The sequence below is a fragment of the Telmatherina bonti genome, assembly GCF_933228915.1.
Source record: "Telmatherina bonti genome assembly, chromosome: 4".
Taxonomy (NCBI): Eukaryota; Metazoa; Chordata; class Actinopteri; order Atheriniformes; family Telmatherinidae; genus Telmatherina; species Telmatherina bonti.
Window position 1 is genome coordinate 16,308,108 of NC_136622.1, and position 19,623 is coordinate 16,327,730.

A 19,623-nucleotide genomic window follows, 5' to 3' on the forward strand; every position below is an offset into this window, starting at 1 on the left:
ATATAGTGCAAAATTAAGCAATTAAGCATTAAGCATGCTCTTTTTTAAACTCTTGTATAGTGCAGTTCAACTTTCTGTCATACATCATCGTCTACGAAATTGCACATTTTGCATGTGCAGAATTATGCTGAAAGTGTTATATCATAATGCTTTAACCCATAAGAACTCAACATTACATAGACGATACATGCAGTTTCTCTGACATTTGCATCACTTTATGGATAACCTTTGCCCAAAACAGCACTAATTACACAATTATATTTTTGTCTTTTGCTCCTTATTGGACACCAGAAAGCAGAAGATTACACTTTAATTTTACATATCACATGGTAATACATGGTAAATATCCCCTCAAAACTTCGGTACTTTTTTATTTTATATTTTGTAAAAGGGATAAATAAAGACTTCATATTAAAAAAAAATTGGACTTATCTGATCCTTTTATCATGGGTTTGGCCTTTATGAGTTAATAAGGTAAACAGTCATACTTTCTGTGATAAACATTTTAAGTAAACACTCTAAATGTGTGTCTAAATGTATAAATGACTAGAAAGACTTGGCAGACTTTTGGTTCAATGACAAAGAATGGCATGGTTCTTTATATATTAAATCCTTTGTCTTCAACTGTGTTTTAAGTTTTAAATTGTCTTAGTAAATTCCTGATTTTTTTGTGAGCACGGTCATTATCTACAGCCCTGGAACCAATCCACAACTTCCCACACTGTGCTGATGAAAGTATGAAGCAAACACATGCATTATGATTTCTGCTTAAACCTTCAAAAACAATGCAGGTGAAAAGGCGGGGACACTTTGCAGGAGGCTCCCAGTAAAGCAAAGGTAGCTCCGCGTGCCACTGATGTTTAATGTTGATGCTGTTCCCCATTTGTCCAGCATTGTAGCCTGTAAGCATCCATTTAGAGGACGTTACATCACTAGCGCCGTGCTCCATGTCTAAATATAAAACTATAAGTGTGAGGGAGAAAGACAGTCATGGCGTGACAGCTGTTCCAGTTCAACTTGGGATTATCTATCTTAGGAGACATGGAGAATGAGAAAGGGAGGGATGAAGGGAAGTGGCAGGAGGGTGTCAGAATGTGATTCATTTCTACAAGCTTTGGCACATTGTTTGGCAGTGATAAAAGTGCGATCTCACCTCCAATATCACCAAACATCATTTCACCCATCTATTCATGCATTCATACATTAAACTAACCAAGACTGAACAAACAACCATTATTCTGTAGGAGTCGCTTTTAAACTAAAGCAAAATGTTTATAATTGTAAAATAAAATATTGTGAGAATAAATTTACTTCCTCAGTTACTCTATAAGTAACATAAAGATAGTAAAATGCGATCAGTTTTATACACAATTAGTCTCTTTTTGCATGTTTTATTCAGTGACATTTAAAAATGTGTTAATTTAATTCTTCTTTTAAACATTTCTTCCTATTAAATAACCTTGTGTGGATTTACTGTGAGTTTGTCAATCACCTAATCATTTACTCTCTACTGGGTATTTGATCAAATCACTGTACAACATTTCAACTGTCCAATCATTACACTAGGAATGACACATAGACTGCATGTATGTTTATAACCTTTAGGTCCGATAAATGAAGAAATTTTACAGACTTCTGTTGAATTCAGATTTTACAGTAGTCTGAAAAAAATATTCATACTTCTGATTTTTACCCCAATAAACATTTTTGTAGTGACTGTATGTGGTCTTAGTTTATACAGGTATGTTTTCTCCAACACAACACAATGCTCATTTTGCAAACTGCACTTCATTGTTAGTGATAGATGGTGTAAATAGGAAATTAACAACTGTCATAATTTCTAGTCATGTTGGCTACTCATTATCTTCGCTGTAGGAACCATAATCACCCACCCATAATCACCATGATTTTAATGACGTGCAGAGTGCACATTATCATAGACTAATAAACACATAATGTGGAATTCATCCTTTCGCCCCAGAACTGTTCCTCCTCAGTGTTTGGATTCTGAGGAAAAAGCCCTCCACAAGTCAATACTATAGGAGCATGTTGTCTTCAGGTTCAACTTCATCCTCTCAGTCAAACAATAACTGTATCTAAAACAAAGAGGAAAAAAATAGCTTGAGGCTTCAAATCTATAGCCATCGTATGATACCACACTGGGTACATCCATCTTTTATACAGCCAGTACAGCAGGCCCATATTGTTCTCATAAGCACACCACTCTGTATGTCCAGAGTTTTCTGTGTGTTATAAAAGATGAAAACACAACAGCAGAGTTCTAAGGAACGGCGCTCTGTTCTCTAACTACAGTAAAATAATACAACAACCAGTAGGTGACAAGACACCTACAATGTTTTGTGAAAAAAATAAGTTATATCATAATAAAACATTATTAAGACTAGATCCTTGAGAAATTGGAGCCCAGTTATTGAACATTTTGACTCCAATATGTGTGTGTATCTATATACATCAATATTTGAATTTTATTCAATTAACTGTTGGTATTGTTATTTTAGGACTTATTTTTATCCATTTACCGTGTTTATTTAATGTTTGAAATACTCATTTTTTGGACTTACAGAACTAGATAAAAATACATGCCTTACCTTTAACAGTGTTATCTCTGTGTGACAGGTGAGACCCGATCTCAAGATGTTATTTTGTTGTGTGTGTGTTGTGGTTTTTTTTCTGCATCAAATGTTTGTTAATATATGTTAATGTTAATTGAAGGCAATAAAGTTTACAAAAAAGACAAAAATATTAGACCCTTGTACCTATTAAAGCCATGGCTTTCTGTAACTCGAGTCATATAAATTATTAATGTATGACAACACAAATGCTTGAGTCTCAACGTGTTTGTTTCAGTATCCACAGTGTTTGCTGAATATCTTCAGCTAGTAACATGCTTTAAAACCTTCAAAGGGCTTTGTCAGCACAAGCGGCGTGCTAATTACATGCTTATTCATAATACTGATGTAAGGCAGTTAGGGAGGGACAGATAAATCATGGTGTAAAACCACCATGTCTCACAAACACACATGCAGATAAACTGAAACCACAATTGCTACTGTCAGCAGAGATCTATGGTAAACAACACTCCTATTGTGTGTATAACACATGGTGCAACAGTAGGGAGGTGGGGGGTGTAAATGTATGTGTGTGCAGTACATATGAGAGATGCAAGAAGAATGTCTTATATGAGCTCCCACATTAAAACAACTGAGTCAATTTTTAGTTGTCTCTGTCTCTCTCTCTCTGTCACACACACACACACACACACACACACACACACACACACACACACACACACACACACACACACACACACACACACACACACACACACACACACACACTGCATAACATGGAGATGAAGTTGGACTCTGGCCCTGTTCAGATAAACGTGCCGGATGCTGCAGCTTCCAGCCTCTAATCTAATGACTTTGTGTATGTGTGCTCATATGTTTCTATTTTTATGAGGACCTGGGTGAGGGACAGATTGTTGCAAATGCAGCCATTTTATCAAACTGTCGTCTCTTCAAACTACCTTAATCTTTTTAAATGTTAAGACTGCTGTTTTTTTTAACTCGTCTAATGTTTTGGGGTTATAATCACGATTAGGACCCCTATAGTTGTATGGTACAGGTGGAAGGGATTGAAAGCATGCAGAACCTAGTATGTTTTATAATATCAACAAAACATTAACAAGCCACTATATGGGAGCTAAAGATGGTGGTGTTTGCGTGACACATTTTTATTCTGATTGGATGTTTGATCAGATTAAAAGTGGTCCATGTAAACGTAGTTACTGACTATTTGAAAAAGAAAAACACACTGTGAGATTGTGAAGACTGGGTTCATGTAGGTTAAGGCATGCAAAATTAGACTTTTTTTTAAAATGCTTTTAGAATGAAATTAAAGACTGAATTTACACATTTTGCCATGACATGGCAGCTAGTTGTTAAATCTGCTCATCATAGAAAAAAGGATCATATTTTAATCATTTGTAACATTTTTAAAACATCCTTTAATGTCAAAGAATTTCTGTGGATCTGCAGAAACCCTAAAGGAGCACAGGCTGTACAGATTCCATATGTAGCGTAAATATTAGACATAACACCATAAAACTGTCCTGGTTTACACTCAGTGCCAAAGAGGTCTGTTCTCACTCCTTATTTGGACACAGAGTAAAGACTTGAGCGCAGTAGACTATGCTAAACACTTGCTGAATCCTTCTCATTCCTGAAAGAAAGGACACAAAACTATCATCTCATCTGATACCCGATAAGCCAATAAAAGCAAATATGTCCATTTTTTAAAAGCATCGTCTCATGAAAGTATAAAATTCTTTCTTTTAAAGATCCTTCTTATTATTATGCAAAAAAGAGGCTAAAAAGATCCACTTAAGGTGTTAGATAAAATCTTCTCCTTCAGGCAAATGCAGAACTTAAAATATGGTTAAGTTCTGCTGTGTGTCTTGATCTTATGAGAATTACAACTATTTCCTTCAGTCATGTGTGTGTGTGTGTGTGTGTGTATGCGTCTGTGTGTGTCCAGATGTCCGTGGCTTGTGGGAATAAGAGTAGTGTGTGAGTAGGACAGGAAATGATGTTAGAAATTCTCATGGAGAGTGTGATGGCTGTGAATTCCCCAGAACAACCCCAACACACACACACACACACACACACACACACACACACACACACACAAACAAGCACACGCTGTCACAAAGTCATATGCAAGAGACCCACAACTGACAAAACTAAAAGCATGTGATGTACATCAGGAGATGTTTTTGTCACAAAATATTCACGCGACATATTTTCACACAGACAAGATCTTTTTATTTTATCCATTTGTTCAGCTCTGTGTTTTCCATTAAAATAAACACTCATCAGACCTCACAATCCCCATATAAGAGAGCTAAAAGAGCATGAGAAAGGCGGAAGAAATTCTGAGGAACAGGAAAGACAGAAAGAGAGTTGAGGAATCAGAGAGGCAATGGGTTGCGTGTCTGCATCTGCTGATTTGTTTGCATTTACATGTGAGTGAGTCATCAAATCTGCAACCTAAAGCGTCAACGGTAGTTAAGCCACTTAGCAGCTCAGAGCAGAGCACTGAGTATTTAAGGTCAACTTGGACCATTGGATGTGCAACATTGGGTGTTACAAACACAAACTTTAGCTCAAGTAAGCAGTGCATTTTATTATTTTAAGAAAATAATAATTTATGTTTGTACACATCTACTGCTTTTCACTCACTGATTCTCTGTGTAATTACATCAGCTGTCGAGCCATTTGCCGTTTCTCTCGAGTTTTCATCAAACTTTCTGACACATTAACCTATTTTTGGTTGACTGCCAAAGGGGCTAATGATGTTATTTAAATTTCAGTGTTTGTACAACATGAAAACAATTTCTTTTTCATTTTTATATCAGTTTTATTTAATAAATTTGCTCTTGTTTTCTTTTTGAGAGGAAAGATAGAAGACGCATGAATTCATTTCCAACACAAACCAACAAAAAAAATGTTTTATGTACTCTAAATATGAAATTAGATCCCTGTCATATTGAAGTCAGCAGTTGTGCTGCCACAATCACAGTAATTAAAAACTGAATGATTGAAGTCAGTGTTTCCACAGCAATATATCCCAAATGGGGACTTTTGAGTCATTTTGAACATTTTGATAATAATGATATTACAAATTTATCATTAAGTTGAAGAATTCCCTTTTTAAACTTTTCCAGATTTCTTTCTCCTCTATATGCCTTGTCTTTTAAGCCCAATCGTTGCAGGACTGTCTTTGTTGTTTTTATGCCAACATGCAAGAAGCTGCAGCTCCATCTGTTTCTGTCTAACATATAATGACGAAAAATAAAGGAGTGAGACCACTAAATGTTTTGGGACGTTTTTCGCTAATTGAATTTGTGTAATACAAAAGTTGAATCTGTGTTTAAGGGGAAAGTGCAAAATTAAACAATTCAATCTTCACACTAGTAGTGGCAACACAATATATGGTGTATGTGCATAAATGAAATATTTGGAGAATTTGTGCAGCCTTGAATATCTTGTGGACTCGTGATGTAGTGTTTTAGCTCAAATCAGGGAATCATGAGCTTTTACAGCTGTAAAACTGAACAGTCCTGCCCTTTTGTTTGTCTTTGTAGTGCTTTTGTTTTTACTTTTACTTAAGTGATATTGCAGCAAAGCTGAGTCACAGACGTAGGAGTGAATGTCTGTTTTTATAAGGATAATGATGATGCAATCAGAATAAACAAAGGAGTGACTATGAGAGACTAGCAAAGGAGAAGCTTAGTAAGAGCTTAATGCATTCAAACGGGCAGATACACACACATACACCCACAGAGCAGCACGGTGTAATATGACCTGCTGTCTGAGGCTGTGGCCCTGCCGCCACAAAGACATATCCATGTGTTGTCAGAGAAACACTGAGAGGTTAGGCTTGTCTCCAAGCTGGGTATTTTCTTTCCTATGTTTACCTTGATAATGCTGTCAGCAGATGTAGACGTGACATATTTTTCTTAAGACGCTACTGTTCTGTTCTCTCCATCATTCCTGACATCTCTCTTGCCATCCTAATCCCTGAGAAACAACATAAACTCCAGCCAGTTCTCAGATCACACGCTTAAACCACACAGCTGATTATTTCCATTTCTCTTTTTTATTAATATAGCGTTGATTTTTATTAGTTTCAATCTTCTCATTTCTCTCTTGTAATCTTTATCTTTATTCTCCTCCCTGCTGCATCCTGCCACTCTTATTGGTTGGTTCAAATTTTCAAACTGGTGGCCACAACTCCCTCCCCTTTCAGTCTCACCATACTTACACCCTCACACAGGATGTAGACTCATCCTTTTCTTTCCCTCCTTCCTTCCTCCAAAAACAACCAGATGGGGAGACAGCAGCTGAGAGATAGACAGCGGCAGCAGGCAGAAATCCCTCAGCGAGTGATATCACAGTCTCACTCTCACACTCTCTCACAGCATGCATAAAGGCTTCATTGTGTCCTCATCAACTTGGAAAATGTCAGAGGAAGGCTGCAAATTTAGCAGAAAGCAACCATAGTCCAGGGTCACTTTACTTTTAGCTTGGTGTGTTTGTGTCGAAAAGTTCTTTATCATGGATTCCTGATATGTTTGGAATGTTGTGTTGAGCACTGAGAAGTACGAATTTACTGTCTCTGTGTTTCCATGTCTCCATGTCTGTGAGAAATTGACTCTGTTATTGAGATTCCTGAAGATATTTAATGGCTGAATTCAACTAACACTTCGATAAACACGACACGTTCCCTATTTCTAAGTTAGCGTTAGCATTCATAGCGTTAGCCATGCTTCCTACCTATAATGCAGTAAAGTAACCATTTCGTAGCTTACACAGTGTCACTAAAATTTGACCAAAAAAATAAAAAAATCTATTGAAAAGCCAAAGGTTTGGTTGAAACTGGGCCTGTAAAGACTAAAAACAAGAAACCCTTTTCAATAGAAAAGTATTTTTAATCCCTGGAAGGCAGTTTTCAAGCAGAAGTTAAATTAGCTTAATGGCTATTAAACTAACCAACGAGCTAGTTTTTAAATTGCATTGTCACCACTGTACTTTTGAAGAAGTTTGTAACATATATTAACAAGACAACTACCTGGGTCTAACTGAAACTAATCTAAACAAGCAATATGCTTTAAAAGCTAAAATATTTTTTTTTTAAAAAACCCCACACAGATTAAAAAAAAAACAAAAAAAACCTGAAACATCAAACTTTGGATGACACTAGTAATATCTGAGTCATACCACTTACTTTTACATCTTGCTCCAGCGTTCGAATCAATTCTCCATCCACCTGCCCAGTTTGGGCCACTCGCAGAGAGCGCCGCTCTGCCTTCCTCAGTCGGTATTGCAGGATGCGGCAGGTCTTGTTTGCCTGAGGATGAGAGGCTTTGTCAGTAGATGATGCTATGTGTGAGCCATCTTTCCTACCCCTGTTCACTTCACTGTGCTTTCACAACAAGCAGAACATAAATGTACAAATATTTATTGCACATTACTCAAGTGTAAAAATAAAAAATGAAAGCATTCCTTTCCTAAATCAGGGTTAGTCCTTAGAAAATAGCGAGCCTCATCAGTCAAGGGGATGGCACCACAGCGAGGGTGCAGCTAAAAAAGCAGACTCAGCCCTTCAGGCTTCCTTGCAGGCGATATGCAGGTCTACTGTGGCCATTATGCTGCTGGTGGTGCAGGGGATGGGAAGGTTGGGAAGGGGTAACAGACTATAAAAGGTGGGTTGTATCTTTGGGTCAGAAAATTTTAGTTATTTCAATCTGAAGTTTATCTTCTTTTTTCGCATAGGATTTGTAGTTTGTAAATTTTACAGGTTCACACTGTGTTCACAGATTCTTAATCAAATCCCTTCTTCATTCATTACATCTGGGTTCAACATAATCAAGATGATAAAACCCAAAATGAAAAACTTGGGTCTTTTGAAGAAGCAATTTCCTCCAGCTTGTACTTATTCAGGACCTTTTTACCTGTTCTGATTGTACTTTGCCTTACATGTAGCTATTGGTGCTGCAATGCAAGTTGCATCAGTCTTCATGCTCATCTGTCTACTGGCATTACTTTAAGTAGCCTATTTGGCCAATCTAAAATTATATAAACAGACTAAGGTGGTTATGTTTAATGTTACCATAGGTGGAACTATCAAGTGTTCACCTTACATCCACACACCATAATTAAAATAAGAATTTAAGCATAACACTATCATCCTACCACAAACCTCAAATTCAAAGATGACAACCCTCTCCTCTTTACTTGTCTGTTTCAAAACATTTCACAGCCTCTGCTTGTTTTACATACCATAGTCAAATTTTCTAAGCCAATGCACACAAAAATGCAAACAGAAAATCATTAAATCTCATTAAAGATGCCCATTTGCTTTCATACGTACCTGCTCCAGCTGTTGTCGCAGTTCCTGCAGCTGGTAAACATCTTCCTCCATGTACATGTCCCTCATCTCCAGCATTTCAGATCTCAACTCCTCCATCTCGTCCTGGAAATGGGGAAGGAGAGAAGTTTAATAAATGCTCTGAGTGGACCATGATGTGTGGCAGAGACCTGTAACTGATCATTTGATTGGAAATGAGAACATTATTCACACACAAGAGTCCCCCACTTGATTTACTGAGAGCTGATGAAATATCATGGATGCAATGTAAATAAAAAAAGAAATCATTTCATTGAGTTCTTTAGTATTAGCATCTCGTCCATCAGTCACTGTTCACAGTCATTTATCTCCACATCTTCGCTTTCATCATTTCTAATGATCCTGTAGCTATTAGTGCCTTCTTAAAATGAACTGCTGTGTAATAATCCATCCAGTGAAACAAAAGCGGTCACCAGACACACTAAACTAAATGCTGTGGGCAGCTTAATGGTGCACAGAGTAAAAGAACACAATGTTGTAAAGTTTCTTTCTCCCTGACCCCAAAGACAGAGGTCAAAGGTCATGGTCTAGCTAATAGTTGGCATCAGAGGGAAAAGTCCCCCCACTGGGAAAAACTGTCTTTGCACCAGCAAGACTCAAGATCAAAAGGAAAGGAGAGGAAACCCGCAAACTGAAAAAAAAAAAAATTAAATAAAAACAAAATTTAAGGAGATCTTTGTAAATGATGCAAAACAGCATTGAAGCATCACTAAAAATATAATGTAATCTTGATTTGCACTCACGTTGTTACCCAGCTCTCCTTTAGACAAATAGAGATCAATAACTTATTACACCCGACAGCATGAATTGCATCATCCCTCTGAATCATATTTAAGGTGCAGCGCTTGTCATAACAAGAATGTCTGCAGCAAAATTGTTCCGCATAGGAGGTCTGGGTCACTTGTCTTTATGGGATGGCTAGAGCGGTGAAACAAAACTGTGCTTGTAAGTATGTTTGTTAGCCTAAAAACCACAAGAAAAGGAAAGGCTGTAGCAGTAGTAGTAGTAGTAGTAGTAGTAGTAGTAGTAGTAGTAGTAGTAGTAGTAGTTGTGCTGTCATCATCTACTACCATGAAGAATGTGGGTCAGCTTCTGCAGAGCTACTGTAGCAACAATGAGCTCTGGGGAGGTGTGAGTGTGCATGGAATATAAAAGTGAGTGGAGACAGAACAGTGTGCATGATGTGCCTCTGCCTTTACCATCTAAAGGAAAAGAAACATTTTACATGTGTAATTTATCATGCAGGATGAATTTGTTGATGGAGTTAAAAATGGATTGCAGTAAGAAGTAGTTTGCACACCAGCTCTGCAAAAAAAAAAGACAAGAAGGTAGCATGGAAATAAAATAAAAGGGAAAGTTGAAAAGAGAAAGAGATAGGGTGAAGACAAGAAAAATAAGGAAAATTGGAGGAAGGGGGGAAATGTTTACAAAGAAGTTTGAAAAAAAAAAAACCCAAAGAATCAAAGGAAATATGTCGAAGTAATAGGGGTGGGAAAACAGACAGAAAGAAATTAAGACATGCTGTGCATGAGGAAGACAAAACATGACAGCAAAGATTTAGGAAGTGAGGACATGAAGCCAGGGAATCGCAAGTTAATGTGGCGAGAGACTCGGAGACAGAGTTGGTCCACTGACCTGGTTTTTACAGCTAACTAAGGAAGAATGGGGAAGATTGTTTCTGTCATGTGAGCAACCAGCCAGTCAGGAGAAGAAATCAACCAATCAGATGTCATGTCGAAGAACCAGATGGGTCTATGTTAGAAATCAGAGTGCACACACACACCAACACACATCTGCTATGAAAACAGCCCTTCCTAAGAGTCATTAGAGCTCTACATCCAGATCATTAGCAAATTCCTAAAAAAAAAAAAAAAAAAAAAAAAAAAAAAGAACCATCCAATCAGATCACTCATGCAGCTGCCGATGTGGCTTATATACAAGAGAATTTAAAACATATTCTGCTACATGTATCCGTTTATTTTGACTGTTAACGTGACTTTATTAAAAGGCGCAAAAACTTGAAAATGTAAAGCTCTTACGGATTAATTTAGGAAAGAAAGGATAGAACAACACTGTTCATGATTTGTCCTGATGGAAATCGCTAATGAAAAACCAAGATCTTTACAGCAAAGCTAATGTTGTTTGATTCATTGTAAACAAGCAACTTAGCCTTCCAATATGGCTGGCATTGCTGCCATCTTCAAGTTAGAGGGCTAAACATCAATAAATGTTACACTCAATACCACCTACAATGTGAATAAACCCGTTTAACTGTACAAGGTATGATACTGTGTAAAATAAGGAAGTACGCTTACCTAAACTCGACAGATGCTCATCTATTACACAAAATTGTAGACACAGGACAGATATTCTTGAAACAATTAAGTTCAGAGAGCTAAAAACTTGTAAAAATGCCAAGTCCAGCTGCAGCATGAGGACAAGCACTCAATGCCCCTTTGCTTGGAAGTTTTTTTTTTTTTAGACCTAAGTGATAATTCAGTTTATTGCTGAAAACCACTTCAACATGACATGTAGGAGGAATGGAGAGACCCAAACTGTGTAAAACAATTTAACAGCTGCTTGCATGTCGCTTGTACTGATAATTGTGTTCTAGCTTTGGAAAATTATGAGGATAAATAGGTATCAGCCGGACTGTATGGATGCCAAGTGGTCCGTTTGACCAGATTCTCCGCTGTGGTTGCAACAGGTCTTTACAGCGATGTAAAACACACTCAGTCTGAAGTCAAAACTGGTGAGTCGGACAGATGCTTGATCTGTAGAAGAAGTATGAAGCATGAACAAGAATCAATATGCACCACAGCTGCAACAAGAGCCAGGCACATTTAGTCAACTGTGAAACCTCCCATGAAGCTTTGCTGCGGTCAGTTCAGGTAGATCTCTATCCAACCTCCAGTCACCAACCACACACAGCAACACAAACTGCTCCAAAAATGAACTGTCATATTAGGTAGCTCACACTGCTAAACCTGCAATTTAATCGTTTTATCGAGTTCAGTTTTTAACTAGCAACATGTTTCTGTCCATTTGTTTGCAGGTGCAGCTGTATCTCTTTCTACAACAGCTAATTCAGATTGAGCAATTCGACATGCCATTATGTCATGAAGATAACTCTTTTTAATCATTTTTAAACTGGACCTCTTCATCACACTATGTCTATATTCACAGTTTGGGATGATTTACGTCAGGTCAATTTACAACACAATCCATTTTATGAGAGGAAAAATATCTATCAGAGGACAAAAACACGAGGAAGCAAATCAGTGATGAGCAACAATAGAAACAGTGGCATTGACAGAATATTCCAAGGGGAGGTAAAATAAATATGAATAGCCAAAATGCATGGGCTGCTAATCAATCACCATCTCCAATCAATCTCTAACAATTACTGGCTTGTCTGGTCAGTGCAAGGGAGTGCTTCAGGACATGTTCCCTAATTGATCCTTCCCTTAATTAATCAATCTCAAGGCAGGCTTGACTAGTGGATTCAGTTTTATTACGTTTTACTGCCCTCAGGCATTTTGTGGGACCTTGGAGAGTCTTTCCGATGACATCTGATCCGACTGAGTCAAAGCACTTGAGATAATTTATTTAAGTGATGGTTTCATTGTTCTTTTACATGCTTATCTGTGGGTGCTTGACGAAAAACCCAAGTCTGATTTTGTAGTTTAAAATGCTCATTTCTCATATTTAAAAGACTGCACAAACAGGAGAGTAAAAATCTTTGGAAACCCTGGGAACCCTTCAGTAAGCATTGCCTTGCAGTCTTTATTGTTTGACAACATCCTCGTGTGAGCATGGGAACCACGTCTGATAACACCAACTACCACATTCTTTTCAGAGCCACAATCTGCTCAACAAAATAAGCTTTATATGTAGCTTTTTTCATGTGAAAGGTGTTATTCTCTTCTGTAGATACAAGACTACATGTGCTGTACTGTATGTACTGCAGATGTGGCTTATATACAAGAGAATTAAAAACATATTCTGCTACATGTATCTGTTTATTTTGACTGTTAACCTAGTTAGATGACTTGATCAAAGGGGCAAAAACTTAAAAATGTGAAGTTCGAGCACACTAGTTTAGGAAAGAAAAGATAGAACAACACTGTTCCTGATTTGTTCTGATGGAAATCGCTAATGAAAAACCAAGATCTTGAAGATGGCAGCACTGCTGCCATCTTCAAGTTAGAGGGCTAAACATCAATAAATGTTACACTCAATACCACCTACGATGTGAATAATCCCGTTTAACTGTAGTTAAACGGGATTGTAGTTAAACTGCAGTTAAATCACTGAGTTTTGATGCTGTGTAAAATACTGTTCTTTTACATGCTTATCTGTGGGTGCTTGACAAAAAAAAAAAAAAAAAAAAAAAAAAAAACAGTCTGATTTTGGAGTTTAAAAGACTGCACAAAGAGGAGAGTAAAAATCTTGGGAAACCCTGGGAACCCTTCAGTAAGCATTGCTTTGCAGTCTTTATTGTTTGACAACATCCTCGTGTGAGCATGGGAACCACGTCTGATAACACCAACTACCACATTCTTTTTAGAGCCACGATCTGCTCAACAAAATAAGCTTTATGTGTAGCTTTTTTCATGTGAAAGGTGTTATTCTGTTGTGTAGATACGAGACCACATGTGTTGTATTTGGTCTTGTGTCAGTAAGGTTGCAGACAATTCACATCATCATCATCTGTAATGAGAAGCCTTGGAAGGCATCCAGGAATATCTACAGGGGTGTGCAAAGTAGTCAAATAAGCTGGTGAATAAAATAAACACCTTTCAGGGAAGGCAAGACAAAAACTGCATTGCTTTTGTATTATGGAGAAAATATTATGGCAATTACAGTCGACTGTAAACCTGCCTGAAAAATTATTTGACCTTTTTTGAGAATGTCTGATGCAGAATCTGAGCTTTTCTGTCTTAAGCAAACTCGGGAGGGTAATAAAAAAAAATTTACAAACTGAAAGATATTATAAAATATGCTGCACTTACTTTGAGGTAATCATTCTCAGATCTCAGTTCTTCTATTTCCCTGACAAACTCCTCGTGCATGCTGTCCATATATTCCTCTGTGAGGTCTGAAAATGCCAGGGATGTGCTGGCAGGCACCCTGCTGTCAAACGAGGTAGCCGACCGCTCCTCGCCGGGGGAAATGCTCTCTTCCCCGGTCTCCATGCTCAGAGACAGTCGGTCCTTGTCAACTTTTTCCGTCGTGGAGCATGTGGTCTTCGCAGCGGCTTGTTGGTTAGCTCTGCCCGCCAGCACGCCGTCTCTGAGGGGCTTCTCTCCGTCCGGCCCGCCGCACCGGCTGCTTCTCGACTCGGCGTCGCTGCTCGCAGCGTCCGCTGAGAGTTTGTTTTCCTCTGAGGCGCAGTCCGACATCTCGGAGCTGCTGTCGGTCGGGGAGAGCTTCCCCGGGGCGCATCCAGAGTCCTTGGATAAATCATCAGATCCTGTGCTGGCGTCGGACACCTTCCTCCGTGCGCTGGTGTTTTTGGTCACCTTGGAGGCCGAGGTCTTGGATAACACGCCGCCAGAAAACGAGGATTTTCCTGATGTTTTTCCAGCACCCCTCTCCGATTTTCCATCTTTTCCAGACAAACTTCCCACGGGGCTGCGCCTGGAAATACGGCTGCCTAAATGAATGGCTCCGGGTTTAACGCTTAGAGTTGGGGTCCCGATCCCTCCGCGGATCTTCGTGAGAGACCACCCGGGCACATCCCTAGGTCTCGCCGGGGATGGGGCCCGGTGGATCTTCTTCTTCTCGCCTGGGGGAGGAGCGGGCGGCGTCGCGGAGGGCTCAGCGGTTTCGGGATGGGGTTTACCGGGCACCGCGTGCTGCGCCTGGCCGCTGTCCGAGCTCTCCGTCCCGCCTCCGCTTTCCATCTTCTGCCGGAGATGGAGTCTCCGTTCCTTGGGCGAGGCGAAGAGGAGGTGAGTCGGAGAGTTATGGACATCAACCTCCTTTGTTTTTGTCATTCATGCCGTTTAAGACGACGCAAGAAAGGCAGAAATGAAACCCCCTGTTTTCTGAAACAGGCGGTAGAAGTTGGAGTGTGAAGAAGCAGCTGCAGAGGAACACAAAAGGAGAGATCAGCCCCTCCAGTCACAATGAGCGCTTGCTGCGCAACAGGACACAGCGATAAGCAGTGCCCACAGCCTGCAAAACAGTCAGATATAATCCAGGTTTCCACTAGATGCAGCCCAAATCGTTTTGGGTTTTTTTTGTTACAAAGTAGCCCTTTTCTTCTCTTTGGGATCTCTTTGCGTCGCGAGCCTCGCGGACCGGTTCCTGTTCAGAGGAATTGTGGGTGAGAACAGGGAGGCAGTGTGGTGGCTGTGGTCACTATCTCTCTTCCTCTCTCTCTCCGCCCAGATAATGAGATGTAGCTCTGGAGGAGAGCAGGTCTCTTCCCTACAGCTCTCTGCCGCCACCGTTGCAAGAATTTAGAAGAACATGACAAGAAAAAGCAAGAAGAAGCTCGTCTGCAGGCCCACAGCAGGGCAGGGAAATAATTTACTGCATTTAAAACTTAGTTTGGCCTATTTATTAGCCGGTTTCATTGTTTCAGTTTACAAGTCACCAGCCAAAGCAATTAGACTCCACGTGGCTGTTTGAACATTGCCTGAAATATTTATGCTAAATAAATGGAAAATATAAAGAAGAAAATATTGTTCAACAAGATTCTTTCAGGTCTATTTTAAGTACTTTTTCCATTAGTATTGGGCTACCTGACAAAGGACCTGGGTGGTTGGTCTGTCCTTTAATCAGTCTGTTCGTTGAGGGGGGTGATGCTGATGTTTGCCAAATTACTGAAAATTTGCACTAAAAATTACTTACAAAGAGGGTCTTAAGCAGTGCTGGGTCCTCCTCAGAGCCAGTGAAGCAGTGTGAGACCATATTGCAGAGAGCAGAGCTAAAAGCAGCCAAAGAAAGTTTGTTCAGACTCCTGGCTGTGTTGAAGAGTGAAGATGGTCAAATAAATACTGACTTTCCAGCTTTTTAGAATTACAAACTCTGTTTCTCCAATTTATTCTATGCACATGTCAGTAAATCCCTGCACCTCCTTCCTGTATTAATCACAATATGCAAACAAAGTTAAGTTAGTATTATGAAGCGAGTCAGCTCAGGTGGTCAAGATAATTATGCAGTGGAAATGTAAGTTGCAAAATGTGTACAAATGTGTAGTTTATAGAAAAAAAGACATGGATTTTTCCTATGTAAAGTTAAAAAAATAAATTAACTTGATAAATTCACGTGTGTACATAAATCCATAATGAAATATACATTAGTAAATTTTCATATATATATTAAAAAATGCTGACTAAAATAAACACATAAAATTAAAGATTAAAAAGATATAATGAGGCATAATGTTTAAATTTTCACTTTTCAAGAAATGTCATGTTCATATTGTTTTCTGAAAGAATAGTTCAGTAAATGTAAAAATCTTTGCAAAGGAAAAAATTAGGAGTTTTTGCTACATCGGTATACCACTTTACTGGTCAGGCCCACTAATGATCAAATTGTACAGTTTGAGACCCCTGCACTAAACCGATTTTGACACCCCTGGCCTAAAGTATAGCTTTACATTGGTTGTTCAGTCCTTTTCCATGATGTTCATCCCTACAGAGTTGTTTTTTTTTTTCTTTGCTACTCTTTGTCAGGCCTTTACTGCTTTATTTATGGATATTTCTGCCTTTAATTGGTTTTCAGGTGAAATGCAGATCAATCAGTCAACCTGATCATGACAGATTATTTCTCAAAAAGTGCTCTCTTAATATGTTTTGGTTCACTGTTCATCCATACAGTGTAGCATCGTCCATTTGACTTTGTCACTTCTGGCTGAATCTGTGCAGACAATAATTTTCATTTATGCTACACTCCATCCAGCAGCTTCTGTCACATCATCAATAAATACTTTCTTTTTCTTTTGCCATTGGAAGCCATGCATGCACATTCTAACCCATTTTTCAGTACCCAAAGTTTGTCCTAAAGCCCTGTCTGAATCTTTCAGTAGCCATAAAACCCGATACTCCTAAAACCTGCCTGTATAGTCTTTGAGTCTCTTCTAATTTAATCCTATAATACAAAAAGTTTTATAGAGCTAACAGAGCAAATAAGAACCACAAAGATGATATGTAAGAATGTGACTCTGCATTGTTTTATCTCTAACAATTAACTAAGGATAACTTTCTTTATTGAAACTTAAAAGCAGAGTAGGACTTGCTCACAAGTTATTAACAGTAGCATGTTTCAGCCGTCCACACACAATTAGCTACACTCTATAGTTAAGCATAATTTCTTTTCCACATTTGCTGATCTGTAATTAAGAGAAAGTGTCAGTAGTCATTTCCTGCTGTGAAATACCTAAATCATATCTATGTCATTTGCTTTTGCTTCTCCGCTAACAGTAGATCTATATTGTTATCAAGGAATCAAATTGGAAATGGAAAATTTGCTTTGGAGAAACAGAATGGACCTTTAAAACATTAATGATCTGTTGTTAGTAGTAAAAGGCGTTTAATTAAAAATTAATGAAAAAAAAACAAATCACACCCATACAAGCAGCTTGCAGACCTCTGTAACAAGTTGTCCCACCTTCCCTCTTTTAAAAAGACTGAACAAAAAATGTGGTGTTTAAATAATTCATCATGTGAAATATTCATTTATAAAGTATTAAAAAACCAACCTTAGAGATTAAAGTTGTCCTCTCTGTAAATTGCTACTTGACAGAAACTGTCTGTGTGAGTCTGATGGGTTTATCTTCTCTACCTGGTGTGCCTGGGCTCTTTTATAGTCTGTATGAGCAGTCTAGGAAGGTAAACCTTCAGTATTCTCACCCTAGTTGTGACTATCTGCTTGCTGCCACATTAGCATTAGTTTTTGGGCATCTTTTAACTTTCTAAACAACACTGATAATTAATCCACACTTAATCTAGTACAAGAAATCAAACTTCTTGATATTATGATGGATAACACATTAACTTGGAAAAAAACATATTGGCAAAATTACAACTACTATGGAACCCTAACCCTAATCACAGCAATTAGAAGAAAAGCAACATTTTTACCTACAGTTGCAATGATGGAAATAATCCAATCATTAATTTTTTCTAGTCTGAATTACTGTCATCTAGTCCAGTGCATCAAATGAAATATTGAAGAAACTTCAAATACCACAGAACTGAGCAGCATCTCCAATACTTGAATTTAACTACAGGGTAAATGTTATCATATTAATTCATCATTTACACTGATTATTGCAAAAAGATAAACTATTATACTCATCACTCAACTTTATCAAGTGCATCAAAAACACTGATGTTACTTGATAAAAAAAAATAAAATAAAATAAAACCTTCAGTTCTGTATAAATATAAATCAGTATTGTAGTGTGCATGCAGCTGGAAATAGTTTCATATTACTTAAAGCTAATACTGTAAACAAAAAGACTGATTTTTACATTGTGCTATAAAAGGAAATCAAAGCACAGTACCCTTATTTGCATACCATCTTGTTTAAGTTTTTGTTGTTGTTGTTTTTTTATATTTTAGTTCATATATATGTTGGTTCTTGTTGTAATGTTTTGTTTTTTCTGTCTTTCCTCCTTCCAGGCAGAGACAGCATTGGCCCGAGGGTGTGTCAGCACACCTTGACCCTAACATTGCCATCATCATCATCATCATCATCCCCATCATTCCCTTCTGGACTTAGTGCCAGATTTTCATGTAGATTTGAAACTCTGACAGTCCATGACTGCTGCCTGCCTCAGCCTTTTTCCATTGTTTTTTTCTGGCTCCTATTTCTCTGAGCCTTTAAAACTTTTTTTGATCCCCCTTCAAGATCTTTTTTTAATGTTTCTTTCTGGGTCTGCCTTTCAGGGTGGTTCAGCCACTAAAGCATGTTCCTCCAGTTTCTTGCTAGAGTAACAATGAGGTGCAAAGTAGGAAATTAAATTTTGAGTATAATACAGGGGAGTGGTAATTCATATGTCATGGATGATTTGTACATCTGGAAAGGCAGAATCAGCATTGGTTTTTAGAGACAATGATTATACTTACAATTAAAACCACATTTTTGCCAGGAATGATGTCCGATGTATTTAAGCATCAGTATGAATAAAAGCCTACTCGTACCGCCAGACCTCTCATTACCCTGCTGTCATTCAGACCTCAATGTGAAACTGGAGGGAGGTAACCCAGCCAACCAACCAGCAAACACTTACACAATAAGCATATTTCACTAATTATGGGTGAAAAACACCACTGACGTGCCTCTCATTGTCTGGGTAATAGGATGCAATACTTTCTACTGTCCTTTGCTGGGAGCAAAAACAATAACAGAAACTTGCTGTCTTTGCACATTACCTTCAGTCCAGTAATTGGCAAGCAATCTGTGTGTGAGTGGTTATAAAGATGAGCTGCATCAACACACTCACTGCTTCAATTACACTTGCAACTGCATCTGCTATAGTTATATATTTGACTTTTTTTTTCATTTCAATTACAATCTTTTTCACCTCTCCTTCAGCATTCTTCTGAATAAGACTAAACTACTGTAGGTTTTCCCCTCAAAGCTATTGGCTCTGCGGCAGTGTAATGA

General features: G+C 38.3%; 1 protein-coding gene across 1 annotated transcript in view; it reads right to left on the reverse strand.

Annotated features, from left to right (window-relative positions):
- mtcl2 (microtubule crosslinking factor 2) overlaps positions 1–14,996 on the reverse strand; it is a gene marked incomplete at its 5' end in the record, with an annotated part of 86,304 nt that extends 71,308 nt beyond the window's left edge. The window contains 3 exons of the mRNA XM_079239405.1: positions 7,813–7,935; positions 8,959–9,060; positions 14,010–14,996. Of these exons, the coding sequence (XP_079095531.1) occupies positions 7,813–7,935; positions 8,959–9,060; positions 14,010–14,996 (1,212 nt within the window). The remainder of the gene's footprint in view (positions 1–7,812; positions 7,936–8,958; positions 9,061–14,009) is intronic.
- Between the last annotated feature and the right edge of the window lie 4,627 nt (positions 14,997–19,623).